The 26,803-nt window shown below is 45.0% G+C and overlaps 1 protein-coding gene across 3 annotated transcripts in view; it reads left to right on the top strand.

The window, feature by feature from the left end:
• Positions 1-26,803, top strand: part of DZIP1L (DAZ interacting zinc finger protein 1 like) — a 366,901-nt gene that overhangs the window by 292,296 nt on the left and 47,802 nt on the right. For all 3 annotated transcript variants that reach the window (XM_069618039.1, XM_069618038.1, XM_069618037.1), the window contains exon 14: positions 7,584-7,798. In XM_069618039.1, the coding sequence (XP_069474140.1) occupies positions 7,584-7,798 (215 nt within the window). The remainder of the gene's footprint in view (positions 1-7,583; positions 7,799-26,803) is intronic.

Here is a 26,803-nt window from a genome sequence, read left to right as displayed (position 1 = left end):
TCGATCATGATTTGGTGCTGCCGATTTGTCGAATTAGATTTTGCAGCATCACCGAATCCTGAACATTATGGTCCAGATGCTCGAAAAATAGCGCAAATGGAAGGAGCGAAGAGAATGCACTCATTTCATTTGTGCTATTTTTAGAAATGCTTGGGTCACTTTATTCACAAAGGTGACCTGAGCATTTCAGGAAGGGCTGGACGGTAGCTCTGTATGTTCCTTGCATACATTACACTAATGTGTAATGCCGGCCCGATAGCACAGGGGTAGAGCGTTTGCTTTGACGTCCGTGCCGGCCCGATAGCACAGCGGGTAGAGCGTTCGCTCTGACATCCGTGCAGAGCCTGCAGACACAGGTTAGAATCCCGGCAGGGCCAACCTCAGCCTTTCACCCTTCCGAGGTTGATAAATGAGCATCACACACCGTGGGTAATAATCAGCGCACAGATGCCTGAGGGTTCGTAGTGCTATACAAATGCTAAATTATTATTATGTATAACAGCCTCCCAGCACCCACGTGGTTGCTGGGATTACCTTTCACTGGGGCCATACCTATGAAATAACTCAAATAATTTTCATCCCTGTTTGGGGGATGGAAATGCTAATGTGACAGCCACGCTTAAACCCACAGCTGTTGCACTTCAACAGAAAATTATGTCAGGGTCAGAAATAACCCTGCCATAATTTCCGCCTCTCCTGCTCCTGTTCTGAACAGGTGCAGGGGGAAGACTCTTGTATCTGGGCATTTTAAAACCCATCCCGTATGTGAATTCGGCACCCAAGCGAAGTACCCGGAAGTACCCGCTTGGCCGCACTCTCTGCTTCTACTTGATCTCATGGATTTGGATCAACCATCCTGGATTAACGGTATAATACTAACTTCACTTGCTGACTATTGTACTTTTCCCACATTGGAGTATCTCACACTAAATCTCTACTTATGCTTTTTAATTTAGGCACTTTTAAGAGCAAACTAGCTCTTACACCATTGTAGCCCCGCCTACTTTCTGTGCCTTACAACAAAAGGCAGCACGTACGTGCACCCGCACGCACGCACTGAAGCGAAGTACCCAGAAGTACCCACTTGGCCACTTTGCCGTGCTTGTCGCGGTGGTGTGGCTAGGTGTTTCTTCTGTGATGGTACTTTCGCGTTCAGAACGGGGCTCTTAGCTTCTATATCCAACCTTCCCATTTTTAGGAGGTAGTTGGAAACGTTTTCATTCAAATAAGGTTCTTGTAATCATGCAAAGAGAAGTTTTCACCCTGACGACTGGTAGGCCTCCTACTGCCCTTATTTTTAACAAAGCTCATCTGAAATCACCCAATGCTAGTGGCTCTCTGAAAGACTCTCAACATTCATGTTCGACGCCTCTGACTCGCTCTATCAAAAAACTGATGCTGTCTGCAAACAAACCAGACATGAACATGGACATACAGACTTTCTGCAAGGACTCGGACCGAAGCATTGGATCCCCTTTTGCTTGTATTGGTCAGTCCTCAAGCCATTTGCAAAGTCAAATTACAGGTCCGCTCACTTTATCAGATCTGCAGCCCGTAGTGGACCTAACTAATTCCATGAGTTGCCCTTTGTCCCTGCCTCTTCATTGGGTGCCTCTCCTTTTAAGTCTGCTTTGTTGAATGCAGCACCAATCAAGCCAAAATCTAAACACTTCCATTACTGACAGTGCACTCTTGAATAATGCTCTTACTGGCCCATCTGTTGATAATAATGTGAACCAACTGGAATCTATTGATATGCCCGTGATTGATCTGGAGCTCAACGGCTCGTGCTTCTCAGTTCATGAATCTTTTCACCATCTCTCTAGGTCACCAGACCTTTTCCCTGACTATAGCCATCCATATTCTACCTTGGAAGTATCATTTTCAGTCCCCAACCCCCCGTAGAACGCGTGAATCATCTTTGCACCTTCAGACTCCTAGGAAATCTGAAGCCTCCCCTAAATTGTTGGAAATTACTCTCAATGCCATGATCCTTGCAATACTTTCGATGACTAGACTTTTTGACACATTGGACGCCAATTGTACCCATCAAGCTGTTCAATTGGATCAAATCCTAATTTGGCAAAATAACATCTCCCATCCTTCAGGCCTAGAAGCACGAGCCTCTGTTGAATTACCATGATCAATTGCCTCCATGACTTCTGTTTCTTGTCAAATTATTACTTGTATGTCTGACTTAAATATTCCCTCTACATCCTTGGGAACTCAGGCTCCTCATAGCTTGACACCTATGCTCCCCCACTTTGCTGACATCATTCATGATAGTTCTGTTGATGTGCCAAATGGTGATGTAGCAATCATACCTTCTTCAAAGGAGAATATCCCTGCTCTATCACCCCAGCTTGGCGGAAAACCTGCATACATGTTTCACGCCAATAACCCACTCTCTGAGGTTTTCAAACCCCTCCCTGACTCATTATCAAAAAAAACAAAAAACCTCAAATCGATAAAAATACCCACGTCAAAAACCAAGCAATTTATAAAAACTCTAAATCAGCCAAAGAGAGGTTTATCCACAGCCCTAAAAGCCATGACTCAGAAGTATGCTCGATTAGCCCATGATAAGAAAATGAAACTCACCTCCACCATCAAGGTGCCCATTCCACCTTATGCTCCACTTGATGAACTAGTTGCTGCTGCTGCAGCCGTGCCTGTTGAGGTCCTAGATTCCCAACCACTCTTGCCTATTTCTAACTCACCACCGGAGATTACAATACCCACCAACTCTTCCTTGATTTTCATCGGCAAGAAATTCGTAAAGCAGTGGATGCCTACATGGCTGCACAACGCTCACAAAAATACAAAAATCCTTCGCCCCCTTCCAAAGACCTTGATTGTTCCCTACCTCAACTCGCCTTAACATCTCTGGCGAATTTCCATCCTACTGTTGTTAACAAGGGGGTCCATCTTCAAACATCAAGTGACAACCTACCTCAGCAGGGTTTTAAACCTCGGGTGAGGTTTGATCCCACTGTTGCAAATATGAGCAATCAATCCCCAAGTCCAAGTGCTAGCTCTTCACTCGAGCAAACACAAAGGGCTCCCATCACCCTTAACTCGGCCCCAAACACCTCTGAAGGTACCATCACATTGGCGTCTCTTACCCGGGAGATACTACGATTGATAGACACAGTGTTAATGAGTAAAAAAGAAATAAGAGCCCCCCATTGACAAAAATCTATTAGAAATCAGCCCACCTCCTCCCTTGTGAAAAATCAACATATTCGCCCCACAAAGCGCCCAGCTCCTTTTTCTCTGTTGATTTTCTGTATACCATTGCCATTTACACAATATGATCTGAATCGGCAATCACTCATGGAAATATTTTCTGAAATTCCAGCTTTGGAAGATATTGTTTTGTCAGATATTGAATTGGTTCAATTTACTCAAGAGAGTAATTTATCTTCTGTCGAGATATGGATGAAATCTCGCCTAGTACAAAACACCTTATGGCTTCCCAAATCACAATTGTATTCCATGGGTTTCATTCTGTTGACTGGCTCGACTAACAACAACTATTCGAGCTCTGGACCTAATCTATCCATGACACAATCTGGTTTGACTTCAGCTCCAAAGTCAAACCACATACCAATGGAGCAAGTGGTCACAAATCGCGTTTGCAAATGTAGCAAAACAAAGCAAAAACTAGACCACGCACATTCACCTAGCTTGGTCTCCCTGCTAAGCTGGAATTCTAGGGGCTTCAAACACTTACTAAATAACTGTTCTCTTGAACTTAATGATTATGACGTGATTCTCTTACAGGAGATGTGGCTTACCTCCTCTCCCATATGGGATAATCACGACATGCATTTGAACTCAGCCATTAAAGCAAAACGAGGTTGCCCCACCTCAGGATTGTTAGTCACTGTGAAAAAACATCTGCATTTCACCTCAGAGGCTTGGGCCTCTCCAAATGCTTTCATTCAGATGGTAAAACTGCAAGTTGATGAGTTGGCCTATGCTTTAGTGAATGTTTATTGGAATCCAATGAGGATATCCTTTGAACGTTTCCTTAAAGACCTTTATCACACAATGGAACTTATATCTTTGGATTCTAACATCATAAGGATTATAATTGCGGGGGGATCGGAATCTTTACTGTCTATGTACTGATACCCCGCAAATTTGTGGAAGACTTTTCAAATGGAATTATTCTGTCAAAACTAGAAATAGGCAAATGTTAAATGGCTCTTTTAAAGCCGGCATTCCACCGAATCCTACATGGCATAGGGGAGCTAGTCTTGCAGTCATCAACTATATTTATGTTGATCTGTGCTCTCCAATCAGGCCATGGCTTTTCAAGTTTTGCCAACGAACCTGAGGGACCATAATATGCTTAAAAAGGCATGGACTCTAAAGAATATGTGTGCGTGTGTTTCAAAGCAGCTACCCAAGGGACACGTAACAGTCAATTCCAGTTGTTATAGATAACACTGGTCTGAGACTTCTGTGATTTTATTCAGCAACCATCTAGTGTCAGAAATTCACAAGAACCTTAGCGGCGCATCAAATCAGGAAATCATATATTGTGATTTTATCCAGCTCTTTCAGTCGAATACATGTCAACAAATGAAACCTGCATGCATACAAACAAGAGATAAGAGAACAAAAAACCTTATATCGATCTCAAAAATGAGAAGCCCTCAAATTGAAGGATGGCTCCAGGGGTGCCGTTCTGATTCAATTAAAAAACAGATACAAAAACTGGCTCTGTGCTCAGAAATCTTATATATCATTTGGATGGTGCAAAGATGTTGTCTGCCTTGCAAACTAAAAACACTGCTGAAATATGGTAAACTATTAACCAAACTTCTATAGGATCACGGGTAGCCCTTCAATCTCAAGGGGTCACAGAACGTAACTGGATTTCTTACTACTCACAACTATATGCGCTTCCGGTGGCCAATACGAACATCTCCCCTGCCATTGAAATAGCAAGTTTCCATCTAAATTTTGACAGGGAAGATGTTTTATTTTACAACCAGAAAGCAAGTAATTTGCGGGCCCTGTGTCCTGATGGCCTTTCGAATTTTCATTTTAAACAACATCCGGAAATCTTGGCAGATGTGCTGTATAACATCTTTAATCATGTTAACACCACCCAGCAAGTACCTCAATCGTGGAAGCATTCGATGATTTTGCCTATTTACAAAAAAGGTGACTGATGTAAACCCGCCAGTTATCGTCCCATTGCACTCTTGGACCCCCCTGAAAAAATCTTCTGTCGAATAATCTTGCGAGATTTGAATAAGGGTCCTCAAATATGACCAAGAGAGACCCTTTTCAATCAGGATTTGTGGCTGGTTTAGGGACTTCTCTGAATCTTAGTGCTCTAAATATGATCACGTCACATTATGCCACTCGGAAACAGCCGCTATATTTAGCCTTTGTAGATTTCCGAGTGGCATTTGACTCCATTGATCACCAACTATTGCTAGCCCGCTACAAATGCCCTAGCTCACTTCTCACCCTAATTAAACTCTTGCATACTAATACAACCATGCAGGTGAGAGTCACACTGGAGGGCCTTTTGTCCGAACGCTTTTTTGACTGACCGGGGACTTAAACAGGGATACATCTAGGCCTCCATTTTGTTTAATCTTTTCTTTCTAGACATGGGCAAAACATTCACAGCTACTATGTCAGATGCCCCAAAATTAGGTTTACAACACATTGCATGGCTTCTTTATGCGGATGACCTTGTCCTCCTATCTCAGACCCCTAAAGGGTTACAAAACCTTCTTTGTCCATGATAACAAGTTGCTTATTAACACAGATACAATACAGGTAGTTGTTTGTAATGGTGGGACAAAAACACAGTCATCTCTAAATATAAGTGAATGTTGCAACGGTCTGAACTCAGGATAGTAATGCAATACAAATACCTAGGAGTACCATTCAACAACTCGATGTCAGAAGCCATCTATGAATAAACCCTTGATCTAAAATTAACAACTTTGATCTCACAGGCCAAGGTTCTGATGTATAAATATGGTAAATTCTCCTGTGCACATGTAATGATGTTCTTCCAACAAAAAGCAGTCCCAATTCTACTATATGGAATTGAAACAAGACTACCGAAAGTCTGAAAGACGTGGGACCTTCTTGAGGCGCGATTTTGGAAGAAAGTACTAAAACTTCCAAACTGCTCACCATTACCAATCATACTTTATGAATTGGGTTCTACTTCCTTACATGCTTGCGTTTTATGGAAAATGATTGCATTTTTACATAAATGTCTTCTGGGTCTTCGAACAAATAACATCCTGAGTGTAGTTGCGCATTATCTTTTGAAATCTGACCATCACTTTCCTCGTAAATGGCAAACTTGTCTCGTGGATGCACTCTCAGATGCCTCCATCACCATGGATCTCCTGATAGAGAATCCAACTCATGCAAAGAATGAACTTTTTGATTTCGCTTGGATAAGCAACCGTTCAAAATGTGAGTCCTACATAGATTTCAGTGGGGCTCTTTTTGGACATAAAAGATTTCGCAACATGGAAGATTACTTGATAAAGTGTCCAGCTTCTTATATCCGCAACCAATATCTACGTTTCAGGTTAAATTTATGGCCCACAAATGCTGTGTTGGTGAGACGAGGTCAGATCCCAAAGGATATGAATTTTTGTCGGTTTTGTATCAATACTCTGCAACAAGAAACACTACAGCATCTTATTGTAGATTGCTCTGCTTTGGCAAATAAACGCCATCTATACTTTAAAAATGTCATTTCAATCTACCGTTCTTTAGACTCCAATTCTATATGGCAGCTTATCTTTTCAAATACTAGGATAACCTTAAGGATAGCTGTGGTTCATTTTCTTAAAGCGATATTTCCATCATCGCCACATGACAAGTCTACATAATGTTCCACAGCTAAAGTCTTTTGTTTTCAACAGGTATTATCCTCATGGTTATACTTCTGCCAAATGCTTAGTAGCAATATGCTTTTCCGTTTTCCTCCTAGATCTTAGTGATTTAAATGATGTAATATCTTGTGTTGTTTATCATTTTTTTGCTAAAAAAAATATTCTTGTTATATTTTATACTCCTTGCTATTGTCTGAAAGAATTGCATTGTTATTTTATCTTGGTTATAACAGAATGTGTGTTTGTCATTTATGAATAAGTGTAACATGTTTTACTTAAATTGATTTGAAAGGTTGATATTTTCAGTCAACCAAATAAAAAAATAAAATAAATAATAATTCGGGATCTGCTTTAAAATGCCAAGAAATACCACCTTATTTACGCAAATGGTCAAGGGGGGGAAAAAGAGCATCTGAATGAGTGCAGCTAAGATGCGCACTTTGAGATGCCCTTTGTGAACTGTGCTGTCACTTTATTTGACACGAGTGAGGAGATATGCAAGTGCATCGCCTAGTGTCAATTTCTTTTTGAGAACCTGGACCTATATTCTGTTAATCCCACGATTTTAGAAAGGTGGGGACTTGCCCATCCTTAATCAGGACAACATTTCTGTTACTACCTAAATGCTTGTTGTGTTTGTGTGCACGCGTGTTTCTTGTTGGTCACAAATATGTTTGGTCTTTGCAGCACACCACCCTTCACCTCAGAAGAGGAGTCTGTGAGTGACAAAGCCTTTATCCGAAGCCCAAGACTGAAGCAGCCTGAAACCAGTAAACAAATGCAAGTAGTCCCCAAGAAGCAGGTGGATGACATCCAGTATGAGGACTGGTCTGATACAGATTTCTCAGATGAAAACGCCAGTCCCATGTCAACAGGGGTTTCTGCGGGACGGACTGATGAAGGTCTGTACAGGAAGGGATTTTGCAAGGCAAATATATGCTTAAGGTGATACCATAAACTTCAGGAAACTGATGCAGTGTTGCCCTTTTCTGATTATTTACATATACCTGAACCATAGTCACCTGCACTAGCACTGAGATATTGTGTTATCACTGAACCAAATTGGGAATCAGGATGATAAATGCACTAATACACAATGGAGTACTTTTTTCCAGATGTAGATCTGCAAATTGCACCACCTCTGTTCATTCTTTTTGTAATGAATGAATATGCGTTTACCACAAATATTTTTTTTATCCATTTTGTTTTTGGATAATTGAATATAGTTTTTTTAACACATCAACGGTTTTGGCTTATAAGTGGGGCTTTACCGCCACCTAGGGTGCTAAAATTATTGGATTGAATTAAATGGAATAAGGAAGACGATTGTCTTCTCCACATTCTTAGCATTTTCATCCGTTGCTGGCTTCCTGTGGTACTTGTATTGGCTTCCTTTTCTGTTACTTTGATATGTTAGACTTTACAGAGGATTTTTGTTTTGTTTATAGCTTCAAAGCCTCTGTTGATGTTATTATTAGATGAGGAAGTGAACTGTTCACTTTGCAAGGCCAATTAACAGTCATGGAAAGTGATTAACCTGCCTTGAATTGCTTCTGTAAAACAGGGAAAATCGCTCTTCAGAATGGAAAATAAGATATGCCTAATCCAAAGGTTTTGGCTTTTCTATTGGTAAGGTGTGAAATAGCAATGTGGCATTTTGGTGAATAATAGGTGATTAAGAAGTTGGAAAGTTTTTGATTTATTTTCATTGATGGACATTTTTATGAAGTTTTGTTGTAGTCAATATATGATAAAATAAGCTGCCTGTATCATGGTTTAAATATAGCTAGCTTCACTACATTTTTGGCAGTAATTCTGTGGTATTACCACCAAACTCGTTTACCATTACCGCCACTCAGATGCAAAATTTCACAGCAGGATTATGAGTGGTGTAAAAGCAGTGTAATTCCCCATTTATGGAGTCCCTAGTTCTTCTTGCGGGATATTTTCTTGTCTTAACGCTGTCTGTGGAGGGAGAGCTGACTAGACTACAGCAGGTTAGTCTGGAACATTTTAGGAATGTACTCCAGTCTGGTTTTTCTTCTGTATTACCTCTTGTGATCGCAAATTGCCCCCTCCCTATAATTTTCTCCGCCCACCTTTTGCCCTCCAAGCCCCTGCTGTCAGGGTTTGTCCCTATCACTATGGAGCTGCGTTCACCGGATGTCTCAATGCAGGCGGTCAACTTCCCCAACAGCCCTTAATCTCTGGAACCTGCCAGTATCCTTGGTGAGGTATGTCCCTGAAACAACCACACCCTGCACATGCACCATCACACTTCATGCGTCCTGATCCTGACACTGCAAACATACACCCTCAGCCTGCTCACATGCACCATCATAGTACACATGATACTCACACTGCACAGACTTCTATACACAGTATACTTTGACAGTAGGTACATGCACCCTAGCACTGAGCATTCATCCATTGAGAAAATGGATAACACACTACATACACTGACACAGTAAGTATACATCTGCTCACTGCTCACCCTGATCACCCTAACACTCGACATGAACCCACAAACTGTACATGCACACTTCACAGTTCTTCATAAAAACGGGGGCTCTATACTATTAAGGGATTTGATTGAATAGGCCAAAAACTGCCTTGAAAGGTCCACCCAAAATCCAAAATAAACAAATTGTGCTTACCTATCTTATCTCATGTATACAATGCATGTTGTTCCCCGCGAGAAGGCCTCTTGATCAGTGTGGTACAGACATGTTGTGAATTAATATTACTGGAGTATCAGGAATACTTCTACATGGTATCTCTTCATTGCTTAGTCTTAGCAGAGATGTATCAATGCACGTGCTGCATTCTCTTGGAAGATGCAACTTCAGCACCATACTGTTCATGACTTATCATAGTTGGAGTAGATTTCCTTTTTGCTTGAACTTCTCTCCACCTGTGAGTCCCCCAGCACCTTTTGCTGGACTCTTGCTTTTTATCTGATTCTCCTGAGTGAGTGGGAACCTTTTTCCACATTTACTCTGAACTTGGGAACTTTTTTGGATACTTTTTCATAGAGATATGCTTTCCTCCATGTATTCTTGCATGTACCTTTTACTATTTCAGCACACAACAGTTTCTGTGCATTGTTGCTGAGAGCTCCTTGAACTCCCATTTTCATTTTACCTGGCTTAGTTTCTGTTACCAGGACAGGGGGTACACCCTTTTGTCCATCCTGTATTTTATTTGGTGTGATCAGCAGACACCACCTTACGTGGATTGCTGAGGGGAAACATCAAGCCTCATTACAACTTTGCCGGTCCGGAAACAACAGTGCCGATAAGCTTACTGTCACTGTTGTTTCCGGACCGGCAAAGTGCAAGTCTGCAGGCGGATTGCCTTTCCGCCCGCCAGGTCTGCCATGGCAGGCGGAATGGCACCCACCCGCAGACTTTCATGGAAGCGCCAGAACCGTTATTAACGGTGCCGGTGCTTCCATGGTACCCATTACCATTGAGTCCTATTGGACTCAATGGGAATGGGAACTAACAATTACTGCGACCTGACTTACCTGACCACTGGGGCTGTAATGCCCCAGTTATTCCGACAAGTCAGGTGGCAGTAAATCATTGCGAGTCCGGTGGCAGCCTGCCAGTTTAACCGGCACGGTTACCACCGGACTCGTAATGAGGCCTATTGTCTCCCTTTTCTCAGTGTTTCAGTAACTTTTAGTTACCATTACAAATTCACCACCATTTGCCTAAAATGGTGGCTGTACTTTTGTAAACCCTGTTCATAATGACTTGTTCTTACTTTACCCTTCTTCTACTTGCCTGGGTGAGGGAGGTCTTGATGGGTGTTTTGTCTTTGGAAGGCTTCCCTTGGAAAGCCCACCAAGGCTCTCTGCCCAAAAAGACGGAAGTGGAGGAGATACCCAAAACTCTCCTGGTCTTTGTCCTGCAGTGTTGCCTGCCTGGAACCAGTTTAAAATGGAGAGGATGGCTGTCCCCTTGGACAGACACCTCCAGCTTTGCATCAGAGGACTGAAGGGCGATTGGTGGGCTCAGCCAGTTTTCTTGCATAAAAGGCAAGGGTCCTGGAGCTGAACCTCACAGTCGACCACTGGACTGAAGATCCGAAGAGGAATTTGCAGAAGTACATCCCAGCAACTTCCAAGCGACTGCCAGAATACCCGACCCTGAATTCCGAGCGACAGGGAAGATCTCTTGAAGACAACTTCCTCCCCTGGACTGGTGGGATGAGTGCACCTATCTGTTCCCTTCTACCTTCCTTCTTCAGCCATTCTGGCCCAGAAGTCTGAACCAGGGACAACTGCCGCCTCACCTTCGAGACAAAACTGCTGCACCAAATTCTTCATTGAAAAGGTACTGTCTCGAGCCAAGGTACTTACACTGGTCTTGCTGCATTGTTCTTGTGTTCTTGGAGGGCTGCAGTTAAGCTGTTACTTGCACCCTCCTCCAGCGCACCCTGATCCCCATTGCGGTGAACCATCCATTGGGCCCTAACTTGATAAACTGTTACTTACCTGCAAACCTGAAAAACTTTCATATGCTCCACTATGTTACATACCTGCCTTTTTCCTACTTAGCCCTTGGTCACTGGACCCCCAGTGACACCCTTGAGTCTGTGAGAAGCACCAAGTATAGGCATGGTCTTGTAAAGTTTGGCTAAGCAGGGGTTAACTAAAGTTATAAGAGTTATATGTTTACTTATATGATTCAGTAGTTTCCCTCTTTTGTGCTGCTTAACATTTGATTTAAAGTGTGCTACCTTTTATTCTACTGCGATGTTATTGCGTGAATATTACTTACCTGATTTATTTCTAAAGTCTTATTGTAATATAAGAATACATTCATATTTTTTATATAACTGCTAGTGTTTCAGTGTTTCCATGGACTGGGTGTATGCCCTAAGTACTGTGTGCCTCACTACAACCCTTCCCCATCCTAGATTAAGCCTTGCTGCTCAGCCATTGCTACCACACCTTTGGGTTGTTCAGGCTGAAACTAAGGGGTACAATCCTGTCACCCAACGTGGGCTTTTCCAAGTTCTGTCACAGACAGCAATTTGTGTAACTCTCCCTAACATATACTATTATAGCACATATCTTGAATACGACAATTGAGGAAACATATAGGACTAGTGTCTAAGTCATGCCCTGCTGCCTTGACTCTTCTGTCAGCTTGCACCTGGGACTGTAGACCATGTTACTTATGAGTGAATCAGCCAGCCCTTCTCTTTCCCTATTTGCCATGAAAAAATAGCCCTTCTTCCAACATTAGTCAGTGGCAGTGAATAACTTTGTGACTGCACATATATTTCCTGTCATTTTAACCTCTTCAGATAAGGACATTTATCAGACCTCCACTTTCACTATGATTATTTTTGATTACACCCATCTTCACATTACCAACATAAATAGTAAATGTGCTTCTCTTTCTTGCTAGCAAGATAACCTAACTTCCTTCCCTCTTTATTCTTTTAAAGGGCTGTTTCATGGTCTTCCTTTTCTGGCCCTTCTTTCCATCCAAAGCCAGTTAATCACCACATCAGCAGGAAATGCATGTCTCTGTCATAGTATTTCCCCCAATGGCAGCCACTAATTTATGAGTCCAATTAAAGGCTACTGTTGGCTGCCTTGGAATTGCAACTCTAGTAGATACTCCACTTATTTGTTAATTTATGATTACATAAATATAAATTAGATATAAGCAGAGTATATGTCCTCTCCCCTTCGCCTGTCTGCTTGAGGGCTTATAGGTAAGCAGCAGGTAACCCTACTCCACGTTCAGCAGGCAACACTACCCCACATTCTCTGGACCTTCCCTTTGCTATTTTCATACTTAAGGAACGGCCACCTACAGGCATATCGCCAACAGCAAGATTGGTTGGCCCCTTCTACATGTGGACTATGGCTAGCAGACTGCACCAGCTTCTTTTGTGGCAGAATCTCGAAAAAAGTACTGTCATGAAGCAGGGCAGAAATCTGGTGAAAAATCCGCCAGTTTCCATGCATTGCAATGTGGACGGGATTCTGCCAGCTTTCCGTCAGTGTACAGCTGGTGGAGTGCTCTCTTTGAATAGCCTTCATTGCACCTGCGGGAAGCTGGTGGATTTCAGCATCTGCCAGACTCTAAAGAAGCCCCTAGGAACGTTGGTATTTTTGACAATGATAAGTTTATTATGGATGGTTGGGCCAAACGAAAATGTAGCACACCAACAGAATGACCCATCCCTAGAGGTCCAAAAACAGAGTCCATTCACAGGTTTACCATCAGTTCTCAGTCCCAAACACTCCTTTCTAGGCTCTTGGTTCTATTGGCTTAGGTTTTCTGCTTCTGATTCTAGTCCTCTGCGAATCCTATACGTAGGTCTATGCAGAGGTGTAAGATTGGGCTGGATAAAGCCTCCAGGAGCCACAGAACTTCCTACAGGAGTCTGCAAACTTGGCCTGGTTATGATCTATTCCTTCCTGCCTCACAGTCTTGACTCTAGTCCACAACCCTATTTATGTCTACCCCATTGAGGAGTCACATGCCTAGGGATTTTCTCTTCCTTCAATCATCTCTTCTCCACTCCGTCTCACTTTTACCTCCTTCTATTTAGCCTTGATTCTCTGCCACCTGCTTGTAACTCCTGAAATCCCACCTGTCAGGCTCGTAGCATCCTTAACTCCACCAACTTCTCACAGGCTGTCTATCCACTCTTGTCCCATCTTTTCCCTATCTCTGACCCCTCCTAGATATTCCTCTTCACTTCCCTACTGACATCCCCCTTAGGTGTCTGAAGTCTGTCTTCCAGCTGTTGCTTTAACCTTCTTGATTTGTCTTTCTCCCTCCTTTCTAATATTTTATCTTCTGGCATCTGCAGTCTCATGCACTGTCTTATGTGTTTCTCTGATTCCTAATGTGGAGATCAGCTCACTGCAAAATGTATCCTTTTTATTCAGGGCACTGACTAAAGAAAGCACGGACCTAGTGATTTGTAGGGCACTCTAACTCCTATCCTGTTTTTACGGTTGTACCAAATGGAACCCTCTGCACATTACCAAATAGATATGCCAAACAGAAATCAGTCATGCACAGCCTTCGTTTATTTATAAAGCACTTTGCACACAGAAATGCACACAATGTGCGATCATTGTAACATTGAAGGCATGCTGCGAAAGAAGAAATATATTCTCATTAATCTGCACTAGCTGGTTTCACAATCTGTGTGAAATGATGAAACGTATTAATGCCCATAGCAATTTTAGAGCCTCTCACTCCAAGCGAATATTCCTCCTCCACACTCAGCAAAGTGGTGCCTCATTCTACAATTGGCACAGCACACTTTATTTGATACCCTTGAGATATAAATGTTGCTCTTACAGTTTTGCAAGCAGTAACTCTTCTTTCTACAGGCAGTTAGTTTTGCATCTGAAAACATATATGTACTCCAGTGAGTGAAGAACAAAGAGGCTTTCCTGAAGTCTAATTTGACTTTCTGCTAATCAATACAAATGTATCTACAGTCCGTAAAATTCTCTTCATTTGTCACTTCATGCTTACCATAAACTTTAGAAGTGATTTGTCTTTGCCGACTGGCAGCAACCCCTCTTGTAAGCACACAGGCAGTTTGGCTCAGAATAGCACCCCAAGTGAAAGGCTCTCCGACTTTCATGTTTCTTTTCTCACTCCTCTTATTCCTCGCTCTCTTGTCAAAAAGCACCCCTCCTCATTCTCTCTGCACCTCTTTAAACTCTTTGCCAACCCATTTCTCCTATATCTATCTACAGAAAGTATATGATCTTCCAGCCCCTGGAAGTGATGTCATCCCATCAATCATACACCTCCTCTGGCATGGCCAAGCCTTCTGGAAACTTCCAGAAGTCCCTATTCTTTTTCACAGTGCCCCTTGAACAGAGTTTGGTTCAATGGGTCCGGAATCGACATGTAACATTTTTGCAGTCCTGCTTCCTGTGCTAGCAGCTCAAAAATGGCGGCTTTCGGTAGAATGATTTTTCAAATTCCTCAGCTCACATCCCCATCGCAAAAGCAGCCTTAATTCTTGCATTTTATTTATAAACAGCATTGCAGCGTATGTCCCTGCCGCCCCATTTACACCCCCCAGTTTGCACCCTCAGTTTGCACCCTTTTCCATGGACTAAGCTGTCCGATTTTAATCACTAATTATGATAATGGTTTTGGGGTTAAGCGTTATTGATTAGCATGTTAGGAGTTAGTATTGTTAGTTCCCACAATAAACCTACACTCTGCCTTTGCTATGCTATGTGATGCTATGTAACCAATGCAAGCTACCCTTCCTTTGGCTTGTATACATTCTCATCTTGCTCTCTGTTAGGAAAGATTTCTTAATTGTATGTAATGTTCCCTCCATGTGTCAACCCCCAAACTTTTTGTTGCTGTTTGGACACCATTGACTGACTTTGCCAGAGAAGCAAAGCCTTCAGCTGCACTCCTGGGCTTTCGCCCACTTTTTATGGGGAAACTGACATGCCCTTAAGACAGTCAGTGCGGGGAGACTTTGTTTCCCTTAGTCTTTTCCTCATGTTGCAACTTTTGTGCAACATGTAACAAGTATGCAATGTATCTTACCATACAGGGTCTATAGTCAATTCCAAAGGCCCTAGATACTCTCGCTGGACTTTTTATGAACTGTGCAGATGTATCATGGACAGGGCTGGTGGCAGCTATCTTTTCGCATTATTTTTAACCCTTTCCTGCCATGTTAACCACATTAACATAGGTGGCCTGGCTCCAAAATGGCCATGCCACAAGGTTCTTTGTCCTGTCCTTTGGCCATCTTGCCCCTTCACCTTCCCTAGGTTGAGTCGACCCGGGTCAGTCCTTATTTGGTCATGCACTTTCCCGCGAAACCCAATGCTTTTGTGGGCTTCTGCATTCCTTTTGTGTGTGCCTCCAGGATGTGGGCTGGAACGCCTGGTTCCAATACACATCCTGGTTGCCAGAGAGTCTAGAGTGCCATGAATGACTGGGACCACCGTGGTCCGTGATTGGTCCACGTATGAAGTGTGTGTTTGTGAGCAGATCTCCCATTGGGTCCTCTCTGTTTTGGCGCAAACGGAACTTTGGATAAAAGGAGGCCGAAAATACCCATACCATGTCGATCTCCTGAGTTCTCACTGAACAAAGGATAGGATCCAAGTATCCTGCAACACGAAGCCGAGTCGAGGAACCGCTGGTGACCCGCCAGATGGTTTGCACCCTGAGCCCGCTGTCGTCCCGTGGGACCCCTCTGCATCTGGTCGACCTAGAAGGTCTGCGAAGATGCTTTGACCCATTGGAATAGTGGGACCAACTATTCTCGGCACCATCATCAAACCCTGCAAGTAAGCTTTCTCGGAAGTGTCCCTGGGCCAACCAGTGGACTGACCAGCTTACTCAGTTGCATTGCACTGTCACCACAGCTGTTTTGAGGAGGCCCTCGAAACTTGGTATACTGCTAGCTCTCTGTCCCTGGCACCCTCACACCGAATTTCATAGACTTGGCGTTCCCAGGTCTGAATTGAGACGAGTGCACTAGGACTGCAGTAAACGTGGTTATCGTGTTGCCCTGCCGCGGCAATGTCCTTTGCAAGTCCGCTGCATTTGTGACCCCCCCTTGCCCCTGAAGCCTGCTGCAGTGAAACTGGGTTGATTCATCCACCCAACGTGGAGAAATTGCCAATGTCCCATTTGGGAATCATTGCTGTAACTCAGGAACTGAAAGGTGCAGAGACATCCTTTTTGCTGCCTTCGAACCTGCAAGCGAAGTGGACTGCACTGGTGAAGTTTAAGTCCGCTTGGGTCGGGGACCGGTGAGTACTCCATACCCGAACCGGTGGCCCCTAGCACAAGGGCCCATTTTTTTAATGCACAAGTGGCCCCTGGAGGCCCCTCTCCTTTCCACTGCTATTGTGAAATAGCGACTCCATCCCATACTCTCGAACTGCCTATGCCTTTAAGTGGAGGTCCTTCTTGAATAGTGGAAACTTGTTCTGCATCGCCTCATCCACCTTCCCGAGGTGCTAGAGACCCCTGAAGAGACCCCATTTTGTCCATTGGAACAACCGTGTGTGCTTGCATTGCATGTACTATTGAGCACAAGGTTCCTCTCTTCTTAGGGCTTGGACTGCCTCTTAGGTGTATTGTCGATGACGAACTGGGCCTAAAGACTATCTGCACTGCCTGTTTCTTTCCCTTCTAGGTTGTTGACATATTTCGTGCATTTAACCCTTTAGACCCCAATGGCCTTGTATATACATTGTATTGATAGTGATGTGTTGGTTTACTTAGTGTTACTGTGATTTTGTTTGCTGTGGTCTATGTTACAAAGGCATTGTAATAAATGTGCCTATATTTTTGATATAACACCTGCCTGGAGTCATTTGTAAGTGTCCTTGCTCTGTGTGCTCATTGAGGTCCTTCAGTCACCCTCACCCCTCCTGAGACTTAGGGCCTCATTATGACCCTGGCGGAATTCGAAAAACGATGGCGGAAATGTAATACCGCCATCGAATACCGCCCGTTGCGATTACGACCCGTCACCGTAAAGTACGATGCCATTAGCGACACCGTAGTGAACGCCAACGCTAACTGCACCAAGTACGCGCACGCGCGCCTTGCAAAACCGTAATTTCCGCCATGGCGCAACGGTACGCGAATTCCGACCCTAGCGGACATTTACTTAACGCCATCAAGCATGGCGGAAAGTACCATACCGCCATGGTGAGAATTACGGCATCGCGAACCAACCGTAAATGGCCCTACTGATTGCCTGTACTCCACTCGCTGCCCACATTGCACAACACCTCGTAGGCGCAATGTAGCCACACCATGCAACCAGTGAAATGTACAAGTCACCCATGCATGCCAACGAACAAATGCATGCAGGGGCTCCAAGTGCCCTGTGAGTGGCCATCCATATATGGCATGGCACCATTGCCGTACTGATACAGCACAGGCATATGAAGCTTCAAGTACACCAAAATGAACTGAAATATCCCATGAGACAAAACAAATAGTCCCCCATCGCTTGCCACCAGTGCAAATCAACATTCAAAGCAGTATCCTGAGGGAGACTGCACCAGCCCTGTACCCTTGCCAGTAGACAAACCAACCATCAGCATGAGCATGTACCACACAAGTAGGCAGAGTGACTGAGCAGCCAGGCTCATCTCAAGAGGGGCCAATGGGAGCTGTAGGGCACAGATGGCACGAATACAGAAGCAATACCAATGGACCTGACCTCAGTCTCCCTCCAAGGAACGCACGCAAACACAGGCACCTGTGACCAGCCATTTCCTGATATTCCCATCATTCCACCAATCCACCTGGCTGACCGGCATCTGTTGCACAAAAGCCAATCCCCCGCCCCTGAGCATGACATCATGAAAACAGTCATAATGGCAGCCCCTATCCCTGACCTTACTGGGCGTCGCAGGCAAACGCGGCCAGTACAGTACCACACAACTCTACTCAGAAGCCGGAACCCAATGCAGATCATCTCACAACACATCGCGCCACAAATCGGAATATGCGACATTACTAGCAAAGAATAACGCTACACGGTAAATATCTGAATATAAATTTAATGCACATCAAAATCACCAAGGCCATACAGCCATTTGCTCATAAACTCCAAAATAATTTTCATTACTGTGGCCTGCTTCCGCAATAAATGACCAGCTACTTCTTGTGTGACGCCCTGTTCCTTCATGGTACACAGGGGCTACATTTACGTTCAAAAAGGCAACATGGAAGCGCCCAGAACCGCAGGGCCGTCCCATGAAGTAGGCACTAGTCCAGCTGAAGGGTCGATATGTTGCTCCTAGCCACTAGTACTGCGTAAGGGCATGTGGCCCATTGGCGATCGTCCCATAAGATCGTAATGGTGCTCCACTGATTAACTCGAAGCTGCAGGTGTCGACTGTAGAAGCCATCTGCAGGAGTGGCGTACAGATGGCAGCGACAAAAGGGGAGGAGATACCTGTCACCCAAATGAAGAAAAAAAAATTGTATGGGCATCCGAACTTCACATGTATTACTCACTATTACTCACTTCATTCAACACACCAAATCTACAACCATATGCATGCTAGCCCACCCAAAAGGATTGATTTCACACAAAAATCACTTGTGAATCCCAACGATATAAATCGAGGTGAATACACCATTACAAACGAGTGTTTGTGTGCATGCGTCTGTTAAAACGGAATCCATTAGATGGGATTGGTAACGTGCATAGACACAAGTGTTTGAAGGCGCGTCGAGACAGGGAGGGCTGAACAAGGGCAGATAGACGATGGTCCCACTATGGCAGCTTTGCATCACATAGCGCAGGGGAAGGGGATAGATCCCAAAAAGCCATGTACATGGCAAACTCTCAATTAAATCATCTGTCCATGCATCCATTCATCATTCCCTCATCCCGGAATAAAAACGCCTGAATATTTACTCACATAACATTCGGAATTTCCATTGAATCTGTGCGTAATGCAGTCTGCAATATCCACTGTGCTCCTGGCCGGATTTCTAGTGTAGTGAAGTAACATGTATTTGGGAACGTCCTGCCTCATCGTCCACTACGCTATTGCGCATCCCATTAAATTCATATCAATCATTGCATTCTCGTCATGGGCCCTGTCCCAAGGACATTCAACAATAGAACGTTATATTTCCAGTCAGACCTGTGGGCGTCTCCTCGCCGCTAGAAGACCAAAAGCGCTGTCCTTCGAATTCCTCATTTGCAACATCACGTCAAAAAGGCATCTGTGAACGCTTGAATTCACTAATACATCTACGTAGTGCGGCTGTGTGTGAAATGGTAACTGGCTACAATCACTAATGGGACTCACCGCCCGTCGGTGAACGTCGGTACAGTGCTGCCTGAGGGTCCACCGTTGATCGAGTACTACATTCCACTGACCCTTCACAAGTTTGTTGGCGACTGCAAATATAGTACGCGAGACAATGGGACCATAGCAGAATTCACATATGAACCAATATTCCACTGCCATCGGGATTAAATACATGATTGCAATTGCAAGATGCCATGCGTCAAATTGCAGCGTTGTGTGCGGGACGTGCTCGCCCAGAAGTTGTTGCAGCTGTCACAGGTGGAATGAATCACCACAGGTGGAGGCTATACGGCCTGAAAACACATAAATTGCACACCCAACCCCCTCCCACAACCACACCCACTCCAAAATGCTACCGGCAGGACTAGCGATGTTGGGCCTGGGGGACCTGATAGCACTGCAAGTACTCCAACTTCAAGAAGAGGACGAACACCAACAACTACAACAACCGGCCGCACAGAGGAGACGCAGGAGGAGGGCAAGGCAGGGGCAGCAAGGCCCACCAGCACTGCCACTACCACCACGCAGGCAGCCCGCAATCCCACGCCTCCGAGCTAATCCGTTCAACCTCACTGCTGAGCAGATCCACACCCTCTACCGTTTGGACCGGGACACCATAACCGCCATTGTCAACATGACACACGCGGACCTTGTCAGCATGATAGATAGCCCAACCGCCATCCAACCCCTACTGAAGGTGGTGTCCGTACTCCACTTCCTGGCCACAGGCACCTACCAGCACACAGTCGGACAGTTGCATGGCATTTCACAGCCACTATTGTCACGGACACTATTCCAAGTGCTTGATGCCCTCCTGAAGCACACAGATGTAGTCATCTCTTTACCACGCTCGGAGCAGGAGATTACAAACACGAAAGTGGGATTCCATGCACTTGGCGGCATACCGGGTTGCATTGGTGCCATCGACTGCACCCATGTGGAATTGGTTGTCCCACATGCCATGGAGGTCCAGTACCGCAACCGGAAACAATATCATTCTGTCAACGTACAAATGGTGTGTGACTCCAACAGGATCTTTACACATTGTTGTGCCCGATTTCCAGGATCAACCCATGATTCAATGGTCTTGAGGAACTCTACAATACCACGCTACATGGAGCGACACGCAGGGCACCGATCCTGGCTACTCGGTGAGTCTCATTTAATGCATGAGAATGTGGGGTAGGTGATGCGTCAATGACCTGGCAGGAAGGGGGGGGGGTGCGTACGTAGCAATGTCATTCCACTAACATCCTTTATTGTCCACATACAGGTGATGCCGGGTATCCACTGAAGAGATGGCTCCTTACACCAGTCCGGAACCCACAGAACCAGCATGAGGAGGACTACAACCATGCCCACTCACGTACCCGTGTAGTCATAGAACAGGCATTCGGCCTACTGAAGGCTCGTTTCCGCTGCCTCAGCAGGTCTGGGGGGGCACTCCTGTACCGCCATGAGAAGGTTGCAAAGATGGTCATGGCATGTGTCATGCTACACAACATGTGCGTACGTAGAAATGTGGCCATGCCCCCTGACGCAGAACTGCAAGCACCTGAAGATGGTCATGATGAGGGTGGGGATGTGGCAGCACCTCAAGGAGTCCGCGAGGCACAGGAGGCCCGTGAATTACGTCAGAATCTCATAGATGCATGCTTCTAGCACTCACGCCTGGTGGCTGTTACATGGACATGGGACTTGTGGCACTGTGTGTGTCTGGAACATGCACAATGTGGACTGTACGCCAAGAAAGGCCTCGTACGCAAAGATCAATGTCCACACATCTCATTGGATGAATATGAAGAAATGTATTGCAAATGTGAAATGATATTACACACCCAATCGACCCGCCACCCAAAAGAGCCCAACACACCCCCTCCACCCTCCTACCTCCCCCCCGAACACTAGTGTCCAAAGATGCTCATTGTCAGTGGGCAGACGCTATTGAAAGCCCCCTCTCCGGGTATCAGGGCCACCCCTGCCTGTGGAGCGCAGGTTCCTCCCAGATCTACGTTGGGGGCTGCCCTGGACGGAACTTGCAACGGATGATGTCTCTGCCTGCTCACGTCCATGCATGTCCCTAAGGGATTGTGAGACGTTCTCCTGGACATGTGTTTCTATTGCACTATGGGGACACATGGTACTTCACATGATTGGACATTGTGGATTTTGCATTGTTTTATTTGGGCCACCTACCTGATTCTTCGGATGTCTGCACTCCTTTCTCCATCCCTCCGACTCCCTCTATGCTCTCTATTCCAATGGTGGAGGCACAGATTTCTTCCCAGGGGGTCAACTTGATGGGTGATTCCGATCCTCCCCCGGTAGCTGTGGCAATGTTTCGGTTGGCCGAAAGTATGCTCCGGACGCGTATCCGCAAGTCGTCCCATCGCTTTCTGCATTGCTGTGGGTTGCGGGGTGCGGTCCCCACCGCACTTACCCGCTGTGCCACCAGGGCCCATATGGCCTTCTTGTTCGCAAGTGCCGTCCTGGTCATTTGCTTGTTTGTTTGTTTGTTTGTTTGTTTATTTGGTATAGCGCAGAACCAAACCCGAAGGGGTAGCTGGGCGCAATCAGTGCAAGATTACTTGAGAACTTAGTTACAGGAAAAATACAATTTATGCAGATCGCAATTGAATCAAGAAAAGTGCAGTTTATACAGTTCATGTTAGATCAAAGGTAAGTATAGAAAGAAAGCAGAGGAGAAGAAAAATATGCAGAGCTAAGGTACAGTCTAGTTGAACGGATGTCATTCAGCTGGTAGCAGACGTCTAGTGTCTGTGTGGGAGGGGGAGGTCAAGTTAAGTGTCATTGGCACGGATCCAAGTGAGGACTTTTCGCCTGAAACTAGAGTAAGGTTGGTCCATTCTGAGATCCAGAGGGAGTTTGTTCCAAGTTTGCGCAGCTATGATTGGGAAACTAGAGCCGCCGGCTGTACTCTTTTTGTATCTAGGCATCACTAAGGTGAAGGCATTGGTCAGTCTCGTGGGACGGTTTGAGGTCCTCTTGTGGATTCTGTTGGCCAGATAAGGGGTGGCAATGTTGTTAAGACATTTGGATGTGAGGGAAAGTATTTTGAGGGTGATCCTGTCTTTGATTTTTAGCCAATGGATATTTTTCCTAAAGGTGGAGATGTGGGCTCTGTTAGGAATATTTAACGCTACTCGGATAGCGTTATTTTGGAGAGTTTGTAGTTTGTCAAGGATATACTTGTTAGAACCAGCATAGAGGGCATTGCAGTAATCCAGCTTGGATATGATGAGAGCATTGGCTAATGTGATGCAGCTAGTCTCAGTTAGAAAAGGTCTGCATGCTCGGATCAATTTGCAAGTATATGCCGTGGAGGATGCTAGAGAGCTTGTTTGTTTTTTGAAGGTAAGCGCTGAGTCAAGATAAACCCAGAGGGTTTTGACTGCAGTCATCACTTTGATAACGTTATTGTCGATGTTAAATGAGGTATAGTTGGGACCGAGTTTTTTGATGGCCAGCGCTGAGCCAAGGATCAGTAGCTCAGTCTTGTCGTCGTTCAGGCAGAGGCCATGGGATGCCATCCAAGCCTGAATGAGGAGATATATCTTATTTACTAAGTCCGTGTCTTCCAAGAAGTTACCCGAAAGGGGGATTAGAATCTGAGTGTCATCTGCGTAATTAGTGTAGACAACACCCAGTCTGTCCAACTTATCAAACAGGGGTTTAGTAAAGATGTTATACATCGTTGGAGAAACACATGATCCTTGGGGAACACCGCATGAAACTTGTATGGGATCAGCGGCAGCTGAGGGGGAGAAGACTCTCATTGTCCGGTTTGCAAGGAACGATTGTACCTAGGTTATGGCATCACTTGAGAAATGAGCGGCCGAGCTTAGGTGATTGCATAAGACTGCATGATCTACCAAGTCGAAGGCCGCAGATAGGTCAAGGAGGAGTAGCATAGCTGTTTTACCATTGTCCTTCAACTCGTCAATTTGGGTCTTGAGGTCAATCAAGGCTGTTTCAGTGCCATGAAGGGGACGGAAGCCAGATTGCCGTGATCCTAGTAAATTGTTAGTTTCTAAGTAGTCCTGGATTTGCAGGTATGCTACTCTGTCTATGATTTTAAGTAAGAAAGGGACGGTGGTGATGGGTCTGTAGTTAGTTGGTATGGCAGGGTCAAGTGTTTGTTTTTTTAGCAAGGGAAGCACCCAGGATTGTTTGAGATTGTCAGGTACTAGATTAGACTTAAAGGATGCATTAATGAGTTTCGAAATGAAGGGTGCTAGGTCTCGAGCTGCATCTTTTATAATTTGGGCCGGACAGTTGTCACCTTTACAGTTGGAGGGTTTTAGAGATAGTATGATTTTTTCTGTCTCCAATATGGATATTTTTCTGAAGCTAAATGGGTGAGGGGTGTTAGATTGGTTTGGGAGGAGCTGATGTTGCAATATGGGTTCTGTTGGCAGGAGCAAGGAGGCTTTTTTGATAGCAATTTTAGATTGGAGCAAGCTAATTTTACCCGCCAGGGCATTTTGTATGTTAGTGCACCAGGGCTTATTTTTAGGAATGTTGTCAGGTGGTGTTATAGGTGTTTCCATTTCACGGAGGATGGAAAATAGCTCCTTAGTGTCTGATTTGGCTTTAGAGATTCTGTCATTGAAGGTATTTTTTTTAGTACTTATGATTTCCTTTTTATACTGTTTGGCGAGGGTGGCTAATTTAGTTTTGTTCTCCTCAGTGGGTGAGTGTTGCCAGATTGACTGCAACTTTCTTTTTTGGATTCTAAGGTCTTTCAGGTATGGCGTGAACCAGTTGTTAAGGTGACAGAGTTGTTTGCTTTTGCGCAGCTTGGTAGGGGCAATCGAGTCGAGTGCCTTGATCATTGAGCTGTTGTACACTTCTACAAGCGACGTGGGGTCTGTGATGTTGTCTAAGTTATTAAGGTTAGGGAGAAGGTGGGGTAGGAGTTGTTCAGATGTGATGTCTTTTTTATTTCTGGTGGGGAGTGGCGGGGCCATGAGTATAGGTTTGGGTCGGATAAGGTCTAGTGAGGTATTGAATACAATTAAGTGGTGGTCGGTCCAGGATTGTGGTATTATGTTGGTAATGCTGATGTTATAGTTCCGATCAGCAACCCAGTCTAGGGTTCTACCTTTGGCATGAGTAGGAGAGGAGACTTTTTGAGTTAGGGCGTAGTCATTCAGGAGTGAGGCGACAGATAGGGCATGTTTGTCGTTACTGTCATTAAAGCCCAGGTTAAAGTCTCCCAGTAATAGTATTTGGGCGTGGTCTTTAGTATTGTTAGTTATGATGCTGGTTAGGTCGTCTTCAAAGGTTCCCAATGGTCCAGGTGGTCTGTAGATAGCATGCAGGGTGAGAGTCCGGTTACAAGAGAGGTGCAATTTGGCAGTAAGGAGTTCACAAGATGGGAATATCAGAGTAGTAGCTAGTTTGAAAGGTAAGGTAGCTTTATGAATGATGGCTAGGCCGCCACCTTTAGTGTTAGGTCTATCGACTCTTAGTAGTTGGTAGACGTCAGGTATAGCTAGCATGATGGCAGGGCCAGCCGCATCGTGGAGCCATGTTTCGGTTATGACTAATAGGTCTAAGTTTTCATTGGTTAGGGTGTCCGAGATCTCAGTAGCATGGGCGACCATGGATCTTGCGTTAATAAGAGATCCAATTATTGATAAGGTACTGGTTGGTTGAGTCGAGGGAGGTTGTTTATTTTTAGTGGGGGCATCTCTTTGTGACGGTGGCTGGTTAGTAGTTATAGGAGCAGGGCGAGGGGTGGTGGGTTTGGGGTATTGCGAACGTTTGTTTGCTAGATCGGTATAGCCTCTGTGATTGTAGTAGGAGGAAGGTTCATGAAGACAGGGCAGTCTTGCCCTCAGTCTCATGTTTCTATCCTTAGCAGGGTGTGAGTCCACCATGGTGTGAGTCTTACCATGGTGGTAAGGAGGCTCAGGGCAATGTGTAAGGATTGGTAATGGGTGATTTTCATTCTGGTAGTGGGCCGGGATGAGAGGGTGGGCAAGTCCAAGTTCAAACTATGGGCGTGGACTAGGTTGCATGCAAAGGCGTGTAGCTGGTGGTTTGGTGCCAGAGAGGTCTGAGCAGTCTGTAAAGAGATCTGTATGTTGGCAGTTAGGTGATCTAGGCGAGTACCAGGCTAGGTTCTATGTGGGCAAAGCGGTGGCAGACTAGGCAAGTGTAGAAGGCTAGCTAGGTAGTGTGTCATCTAAGTGTGTCAGGGCAACTAGAAGCACATTGAAGTATATAGAGTGGCTAGGGCAGTGTTATACCTAGTGACAACCATGGGGCAGGTCAGGGCACAAATCAGGTGAAGTACTATCTGCAGCAGCATAGATTAAGGCACAGGTCAATTGTAGTCTATTGGCGAGCATAAGGCACAACACAAAATTAAGGCACAAATCAGGTAGGGTCTGATGGCGACCATAGGGCACAGCACGGATTAAGGCACAAATCAGGTGAGGTCTGGTGGCGACCATAGGGTACAACACAAAATTAAGGCACAAATCAGGTGAGGTCTGATGGCAACCATAGGGCACAACACAAAATTAAGGCACAAATCAGGTAGGGTCTGATGGCGACCATAGGGCACAGCACAAAATTAAGGCACAAATCAGGTAGGGTCTGATGGCGACCATAGGGCACAGCACAGATTAAGGCACAAATCAGGTGAGGTCTGATGGCGACCATAGGGCACAACACAGAATTAAGGCACAAATCAGGTGAGGTCTGATGGCGACCATAGGGCACAACACAAAATTAAGGCACAAATCAGGTAGGGTCTGATGGCGACCATAGGGCACAGCACAAAATTAAGGCACAAATCAGGTGAGGTCTGATGGCGACCATAGGGCACAACACAAAATTAAGGCACAAATCAGGTAGGGTCTGATGGCGACCATAGGGCACAGCACAAAATTAAGGCACAGGTCAATTGTAGACTATTGGCGACCATAAGGCACAACACAAAGTTAGGGCACAAATCAGGTAAGGTTTGATGTCAAGGTTAACCTTATGCAATAGAGCTGCAAGGTAGAGGGAAGGGGTTAAGCAGCCCCAC

The sequence above is a fragment of the Ambystoma mexicanum genome, chromosome 10 (genome assembly GCF_040938575.1).
Source record: "Ambystoma mexicanum isolate Mex_15411 chromosome 10, UKY_AmexF1_1, whole genome shotgun sequence".
Taxonomy (NCBI): domain Eukaryota; kingdom Metazoa; phylum Chordata; class Amphibia; order Caudata; family Ambystomatidae; genus Ambystoma; species Ambystoma mexicanum.
The sequence above is the reverse complement of the archived record's forward strand: the minus strand, read 5'-3'. Positions and strand labels throughout refer to the sequence as shown.